We start from the raw sequence: 8,800 nt of genomic DNA on the forward strand, positions 1-8,800 counted from the left end.
ATCTCTAGATTTCATCTCATACCCATAAATCTACAGATTTACATTTTTAAGTAAAGTAAACCCTAAATTTCAGATTCAAATTCCAATAAATCTTTCATTTGTGATTCCAGAGATTTCAAATCTTTGGATTCATATAACCAGACAGGCCCTAAAAAATAGAGAACTTGCAATTCTCTTGAATTCATACCTTTACAATAGTAATATTACTAAAGCAGCATGTTACACACCCAACCAAGAGAAGATCCTGCAGCCAGGAGTGGAAGTGGTTAAAATGTCTTACACAACATGGACATGGACTTTGGGGCCAAGGCATCAGCACACGTACTTGAAGCACTTGGAACAAAAGAAAAATTACAACCATCAATACCCAATACTAAAATCAAAAGCACACTTTGAACATTTCAACCAAGCCCCCATTACCCAAACGGATTTTTTTATGCAACTTAAAGATAGAAAACCAACAATTCTCTTGAATTCATGCTTTTATAATAGTAGTATAATGATATGTAAGAACCATCCTGACTACTATTTAAGAATCAAATGTAAAGATTGAAATTTCCTTTATTCCATTCATTCAACATCTACAAAAGCAACCCTAAACTGATGTCAGACCTCAATGACAGGAATATATTTTTGTCTTCAGCTATTGTGTTTTGTGTTAGTGTTTTGAGTCTCATGTTCTCTAAAAAGCATATTTTCAAATCCTTTTCAGGATAGCATGGAGTGGAAAACAGATTGTATTATATTGACTGAGAGTTGAATACTTTACTTGTTTGCTAGATGTATTATATTCAAAGCATTCTCTTTACTTGAGAACTTCATTCAATCGGCTCTAATTCTCTGTAAGAGACTTGATTTTTCTCCCCTGTGATTTTCTACTACATGCAATTTCATATGTATAGCTATCAAGGTGAAGATTTCAATGACAATCACTGTTCTACTCGGACTAAAACTCAACATGTGATGGACTGGACAATCTAAAACTGAAAAAACTCCAAGAATTTACAAAAACTGATCAAACTAGTCAACACCATTTGAAGCCTGTCAAGTTCTTTCTTCTTCTTTAACCTGAATACCATACAAAACTGAAATGTGTCTCCATGAAGGCCAGAAACTAATGCATCAGAACTAAATCTAAACCCAACTAGAAATATCATAAATATAATGCATATCTGAAACTGGTTCAGTTATATCTTAATCACATTACTCCCAAGGAAAAAATGAACTAAAGAAAAACACTGGCTTCCATCAATCCCCATGAATAGTATAACGCTCCCATTTCCTCGTTGGGTCATAAATCTGCAACAATCAATCCAGAATAAGACGATTAGATGGCCATCCAGATCAAATGAATTTTCGTAAAAACACAGTCGATTTAGAGTCTCTCTCTTTGAAACTTGAAAATGCAAACGACTACATTACTTGACATGGCAGTCATACAATACTGTCCAAGAAGATAAAAGCACAGTTTATGGAAGTGATATACTAATGGAAACCTAAACCATACAAGCAAACATGATGATCTTTACACGGCTTTCTCTACCATACATCCGAAAGAAACAGCTTCTTTATTGCCATTCTCAGTAACTTCTTACTTCTTCCGGAAAGGAAATACTGGTGTATAAAGGAGTGGAGGAATCTAGCAGTCCCTCAGCCAGAAACACTTGTACTCACTTGATACCTCCATTTTCTGCCAAATGGTTAGTTATTGGCACCAATTTTTTCTTGACATGTGCATATTGCCAAATCTCTGAATGATCATGAGAGTTCAATTAAAGAAATGGGATTGTAGAGAAGATGAGGAAAGCCCATTGTGTCACAAATGGTTGCAGTTGCACCCCATGATCTATAGTTCAATGACATATGCATTCATAGTTGTCATGATACCTAGGTATCATAGGCATGCAATTTAGGATAATGTGTTATGAAACTAGATAATTTAAATTGCTGATTGGTCATGTAGTCCTTTTACCAGCATGGGGGCCACAGATCATGCAGTGGCATCAACATAGATTTTTCTTTTTCTTTTCTTTTTTTTTTCTCCTGTGGGAAGGGAGGCAGGGCACAGGAGTGGTACTATAGCGAAATCCTTCGTCTGGGCATTGGAGCACCATGTGGCATCCTTTTACCCTCAATATAATTATGCTTAATGCAACATAGAAGCCATATAACTGCAATATGATACAACTGTGATTGTAATGACCTAAGATGGGACAATAACAAACAATAGATGGCAGCATAGAATATAAAATAAGCATAATATTCAAAACACCCTCATAATAACCCACACACACAGAGAGGAGAACAAACCTCCCATCGTGAAGCAGGGAAGATATGCTTATTCTTCTCGTACCAATGCCTCTCCACCACTTTTCCGGCGTGGGACTGTTATTAACACAAGAAACAAGATAAGTACTATCATTCAACTTTTTCTATAAGAAGGTGACATCAAGGAGATAACAAAGTTGCTGAGAGGTTAACAGTCATGGATAAGCACCAGTTTGAGGCAAGATCTCTGGGCTGTGCCACCCATTTTACCAACTTATCAATGACATCATCATACTAAATTTAACTTGTGAAGCGGCCATTTGCCACAAAGTGTGACAGAAACCAAGGACTTGTGCACAATGATGTGATTGCACATGCACGAAGACCTATACACATTTACAGGCTTGTCATACCTATTTGTGCCATATCTGTAAACAGGAGGGAAGATATTAACCCCCCCTGAGACTGCTATGTAGCGCCAGCAAAATTAAATCAATAAAATACAATAGCACGTGGAAAAAATTCCAGCATCCCAATTTTCAAATCAGCCAGTCCTATATTTTGCAGATCACGGGCCACGTGACAAATTTTCAGACACAAATTTACAAGATCATCTCATACAAAGGCATACCCTCTCATCTGTGTGCACCCTTTCCACAGTTCAACTCCAAAGCGTATAACCATTCATAAGTAAGCCATGGGTGAAGCTGGACCCACTCTATCATGCAACGGGGGCGAGGGGCCGGAGGGGAAGGAAAAGAAAGAAGGGGTATATGTACAAATGGGAATGGTAATGCAATATACTTGCTTACGTGAGATGTTTTACTTCAATTTGGCAAGTCTCTTGCACATTTAAAGGGTTAGTCCGCTAAGGGTAGCAATACCTAATATGGTTGTTCAGGGCCAGGCAGGGGCAATGTTTTTGGTTGGGCCAGACCTGTATGAGAGTTCTGACCAACAAAACGGGCTTAAATCAGGAAATGGTCCAGTGGGACATTGGTATCTTATTTATTTATTGGTTAGGTTTTATATTGTAACCTTTTACTTAAGCTACAGATAAGTTCCTTCTTGTTTTCAGAGTTTGGTTCCATCATATTACCTTCTCGTGTTTTGTTTTTAAACCTATTCAGTAACGCACACCCCACCCCCCTCACTTTCTCTTCCTTGGTCCATACTTATCCTTTAATTTCACACTTGACTGGTTCTTTATTAAGAATTCCCTTCTAACTTAAACCATATAATACCCAAAGTCCCTCAAAAGTAACCCTATAAGATTTATTTTATTACCAACTCACCACCTTCTTCTTAAATCTACAGTTTACCTGCAGAATTGTCATCATTCTTTGATGCTTGGCCATTGCTACTTCTGTGGGTCCATAGCAACCCTGAATCAGGATTAAGGTAGGTCCTATTCACTTAGAGCAATTTCCTTGCTTGCTTGCTTCATGGCCACCCTGTTATGTGGGGTGCAAGCCAAACTACTGCCCCAAAAAAGGACCATTGGCCTATGAGGAGGACAGGTCGCTGTACAGCCAGCATTGGGCATTGATATTTCTTTATATATGAAAGAGCCATCCTGAATGATAAAATTCAAAAGTCAAAGTAAAGCTTCAAATCTCCGTTATTCCATTCATTCAACATCTACAAAGGTAACCCCTGAAGTGACATTGATCCTTAGTAATACCCTTACTCTTATTGCACTTAGTCCATCAAACCTTCAAGTGATGGATTCATTCACTGGTTTCTTCTTTTCCAACCTCATGGTCGCAATGAGATGCCTATTTTATTGTTGGAAGGGGTTAGGAAGAACATGAATTGGTATTCTATTTGATACATCCCTCTGATTAGTTCTTGCTCTTATTGCAAGCTAATTTTTAACTTTCACATTTAAGTCATGACATGTTTAAAATAATTTTCTAAACGCAATCCAAGGTTAACCAACACAAGACCCCACCGACTAAGGGAGAAGATATCAAAGGTAAAAACCATGAAATATACCTCATCCTTTTCTATGGTTGCATCAGCGATTGTCCGAACATCCTCATGTACATCGAAGTGGAAAAGCTGTTTACAACAAAGAAAAGAAGAAAAATGCTAAGTACCATTCCAAGTTCAGCCCGCCCTACAAAAAATTATGAGTCCTAAGAATATCCAAATAGTTCTGGAGAAAACAAAAGCAATTATCTATAAGCCGTCCCCCCACCCACCAAAAAAAAGGAAAAAAAAAGGAAAGTAAAGTTCCTAGAGGATTTTCAGTATTACCGGTCCACTTTTGCCCCTGGCTTTGTTGACAATAAGCTCATAGAAACTATGTTGCTGAACGTCCAAGATTCACAAAAAGAAGAGATGCAGGATTAGTTAGTATAATTTGTGTTCTAACTCCTACACACAGAAAGTTCATTTACAAAATTTACTCACATGGGGAATGATCAAATCTTCCTTGACATACAGTAAGTTCTCTACCGAAGTTGTCCGGATCTCTCGAAATTCAGGTGCAAGTTGCTGCTGTACACCCCGGAGAAACTCTCCTATGGTGTCACCTTTGCGTACCTAATCAACAAAAAATGATGCTAATAAGAAAGCCGGCAAAAAGAAACACATATCTCAGAGCAATCAACAAAACACAATACAAAGTTTTACTCTCTAGTGACCTGAATCACACGCCTATGGCCTGCTCCATCCCAATAACTGTAAGTAATTTCAAGGGGCTCATCTGCAACACAAAACAATTTAGTTTAGCACATAGAGCAGTCTTTACTCATTATAATAAATAATAATATATAATAACAGAATGCAGTGGAGAATTACTTCGGATCTGTTCCTGCTCACGCTGCCACAGTTTCTGCAATCTTTCACGTTCTGCCTGTTCCTGTGCCTCTCTCTCACTGAAAGATTATCCTCAGCACCCCTATGCTCACATATTAATCCCATGCACAAACAGAAAAACAAGGAAAACCTTATACTAGTAACACAACCAGCTAGAAGGAAATACAATACCTATCCGGCAGAAAACTTGTCTCTACAGTAGGATCCTTGCCATATTTCCCAACCACCTTCAATTCCTGCCCTGCTGCATGCAGAAAAATAAATGCTAGTGCTTCTTGACATTGGTGAAAAGAAATGAAAATTGACAGAACAAAAAACAAATGGTAGAAAAAATTCTAATGCCATGGCTCGTTGCCATTGTCACATGAACTACTTTAAAGAAAAATAAAAAAACAGATACTTAGATATTCCTCTAAGACAACAGCCAACTAACTAAAACTCTATCACACATCTAATAGGCAAAGTTAATCTTATGGGTAGCTATAATGGGCAAACCCCACCTAGAGGTCTATTGCATAGAAGGATGAAATTGCAGTCAATGGATCAATTTCAAACAATCCTTACTTTAATCTATCATGCAACAGACCCCAGCTGACTTGTAAAAGATAGTAACTTGCTTAATATTTATCACATAAGTCTCAGAATCATATTCTTCAATCTCAAGAAAAATAGGTCAACTCAGCAAACACTGACACTGGTGGGCTTCATTAAAAGACAGCGGATCAGCTGTGTTTCAAGAAATTTGGCCGAATAAGCAGCTCCATATCTTGATACCCTGTCAACCTAGGAGATGTCATTGATAACAATCAGTCTGTTTCCAGATTTTCTGGCTCTCATTTCAATTTGCTTCAAGCAATACTATTGGGTCGTGCACAACAATTAACTGGCATTTCTGTAATGGCAGAAAGATCAGGACACTACCATTTAAACTGCCACTCTGTTCGAGTACTGACACAGGTAAAGCAATCCTGTCTCATTGATTGTTTTGACTCTGCCCTTCAGTTTTGAGTCTCAATTACATGATTCAGTTCCGTTTCTGCATCAGCCGGGTACAATAATTAAACTTTTTTGTTTAGCATTAAAAATAAATTATGGTCAACTTTCTAGCTTTCAAATGGCAAAGCCATTCTGGTCAGTCACGCCACCCAGATTGAGCAGAAAATCAACAATATGGACCAGAAGGTTAACTGAACCTAGAGGACCCTTGTTTGAAGCCCAGTCTGATCAAGCTTGGTTTCATCACTCACTCACATCTTCTCCATTCTTTCTTTCCAACTCATCTTTTATCCACTTTCCATTGATTACTTCAATTGAATTTCAGTTCTGTTGCTGGTTGCAATTCAAACAAAAAAAAATCCGCTCTAGTTTTGCTTAAAATTCGACCGACATAGGCAACTTCTGGAGCAATGTCGCTTTCTCCATCTCTTTATCATATGATAGTTTCTCTTATTCAACACTCTGAAATTATATCCTTAGTTCTGTGAAATTCTGGTCAATTCTTACCAAGTCCTCTCACTCTATTAAGCAATATGATTCCTCTGGAACTGTTTATTCTGTAATCAGATTAGGCACAAACTTTGTGGATTGAAATCTAATAACAGAATAGAGTATCCGACTAGAGTTTGGGCCCATTCTGAGTGCTCCACGTTAATTAGTAAAGTTTCTATTAATTTTGGTTTTTTCCCCTTTAACGACCCTGTTGCAAACTAGTTTCTGCCAATTAATCTGGTCAAGAAATTAATCCACATTACTTATTAGGTTGTGCAAACTAGTATGAAAAGATGCTCACCATCTTCCACATTCTCCTCATCACTTCCATTCTCAAAATCATCAGAAAATGAAAGGCGTGAATTTCCTTTTATCTTCCTCTTTTTTCGCTTCGCTAATTGAAGTTCCTCCTCTCTGCAGTATAACAAAAACAATAGCCAAGACAAAGAAGATCAATTGAAATTACTAACTTACAAAAACAAAAACCATGGCAACAAAAATAAGATTCCACTCACTCCTGCTGCAATTTTTGAAGTTTCTCTTTCTCTTCCTCCTCAATTTTGTTTCGGATATTGACCCTCTATACAACAGCAAACAACAAAACATAAAACAACAGGGTAAACAAAACAATTAAAAACACAAATTACGTTTTCGACGAGAAAGGAAAACCCAAATATAAAACCTTCTCACCTTCTCAACATACTGCTCTCTGGTAACAAGACCAACCGTCTCCTTCTTAAAAGCAGTCTCAAGAATCTGAAATAAAACACAGCGGAAAATCAGCTACTTAAGTACATGTCATGCATCCAAAAAGTACATTCAGGTACGGTAAAACCCTAGAATTGGGAAGAAGAAAGAGGAGTGCTAACGGTATGGAGCAAAACCCTAGATTCCTGAAAGATTTTGAAATTAATTGGAGATCAAAAATCCTAAGAGGAACAATATTGGATATGTACCTCAGAAGTGCCAGAGCCAAACTGGAGAAGACCCGTTTGTCCCCCTGCAGAAGCAGACTTGTTCTTGAGCTCTTGGATTTTCCTTCGCTCGACTTCTCTCTGTTTCTCAAGCCTTCGTATTCGAACTGCATCTTGGGCTGTACCCACATAGCCATCTCCCATTCCTGACATTTTTGACTCTCGTTTGAGCTTATAGCCTTTCTGAATCTCCAAACACACAAATCACATATATGTAAAATTTCGATCTTACTTATACCAGATCAAATCGAGTTATCTAGTGTAGGGTTTGACCAGCTTTTTAGAAAACCGGGTCGATTCAAACAAACCAACCCGTATCGGCGGTCCAATTGGGTCTCCGATCTTCTCCCGGTGAGTCCGAGTCGATCGGGGCTCGACCTTATGTCCTCATGGTGGTGCAATATCAGTAGGAGACAGAGGTTGGGATTACTCTAGCCCAACTTATAATAGATGATGCATGTACTGAGGGCCTGTTTGGTGGTCCGGCTGGGCCCCCGCGGGGGGGTGGTTATCACCACAAGGGGGAATCTAGAGATTTCGGGGGAGGCTCCCCGGTGATGATCAGTGGATTTCATGAATCGGAGATTCATGAATCGGAGATTCATACCTGTTTGGATATAAAACATCCCTATATTCATGAAATCTAGGGATTTCACCATTTTGCCTAAAAACGTGAATTAAGTCATTCTTGGATATTGGGTGAAATCCATGGATTCCAGTATAAGTATAAAATTGATGAAATTTGAAAATTCACATAGAACAACCAAACGGAACTCTATGAACTTCGATAGATTTGAGGCTAACCAAACAGTTAATTTTTTGAACCATGGGTCATAAATTTAAAATCTCATTTCATTTCAAATTCGTAGATTCATGTAACTAGACAGGCCCTAAGAAATTAGCGAAAAAATACCATTGTCAATTCAATTCAATAGATCTTTAAAAAAAATGTCAAAATTTTGTAATTGTAATTATAATTCATAAATACAATATCAATTAATATAAATAATTATCATTAATTCAACACGAAGTCGAAAGAAATACTTATATTTATCTTTTTCAAAATAACATTGCTTATTCAATTAATTAGATCTTTAAATAATGTTTAAAATTATAATTAAAATTAATAAATTCAATATTTATTAATAAAATAATTATCATTAATTGATTTTTAAAAAATATATATATAAATATATAAGAGAAATTAGACAAAAATAAAAAGCTATACTCGTGTTTGAAGACTT

At 37.2% G+C, this 8,800-nt stretch overlaps 1 protein-coding gene across 2 annotated transcripts; it reads right to left on the reverse strand.

Moving 5' to 3' along the window:
- Positions 1-439: 439 nt before the first annotated feature.
- On the reverse strand, positions 440-7,747 carry XCT (XAP5 family protein). Of its 2 annotated transcripts, none has more exons than XM_089140208.1 (12): positions 7,539-7,747; positions 7,273-7,338; positions 7,098-7,162; positions 6,884-6,996; positions 5,266-5,335; positions 5,077-5,153; positions 4,920-4,981; positions 4,687-4,818; positions 4,531-4,584; positions 4,267-4,332; positions 2,311-2,385; positions 440-1,299 (listed from the first exon to the last, which is right to left on the reverse strand). In XM_089140208.1, exons 1-12 carry the CDS (start codon positions 7,707-7,709, stop codon positions 1,249-1,251), a joined length of 1,002 nt encoding a protein of 333 aa, XP_088996334.1. In that variant the 5' UTR covers positions 7,710-7,747; the 3' UTR covers positions 440-1,248. The 2 variants fall into 2 exon arrangements, with proteins under 2 accessions (XP_088996334.1, XP_088996332.1); XM_089140206.1 differs by having other exon boundaries at positions 5,266-5,338.
- Between the last annotated feature and the right edge of the window lie 1,053 nt (positions 7,748-8,800).

This window comes from Hakea prostrata, chromosome 11 (genome assembly GCF_041222555.1).
Source record: "Hakea prostrata isolate BN-2017 chromosome 11, UWA_Hpros_2, whole genome shotgun sequence".
Lineage (NCBI taxonomy): Eukaryota > Viridiplantae > Streptophyta > Magnoliopsida > Proteales > Proteaceae > Hakea > Hakea prostrata.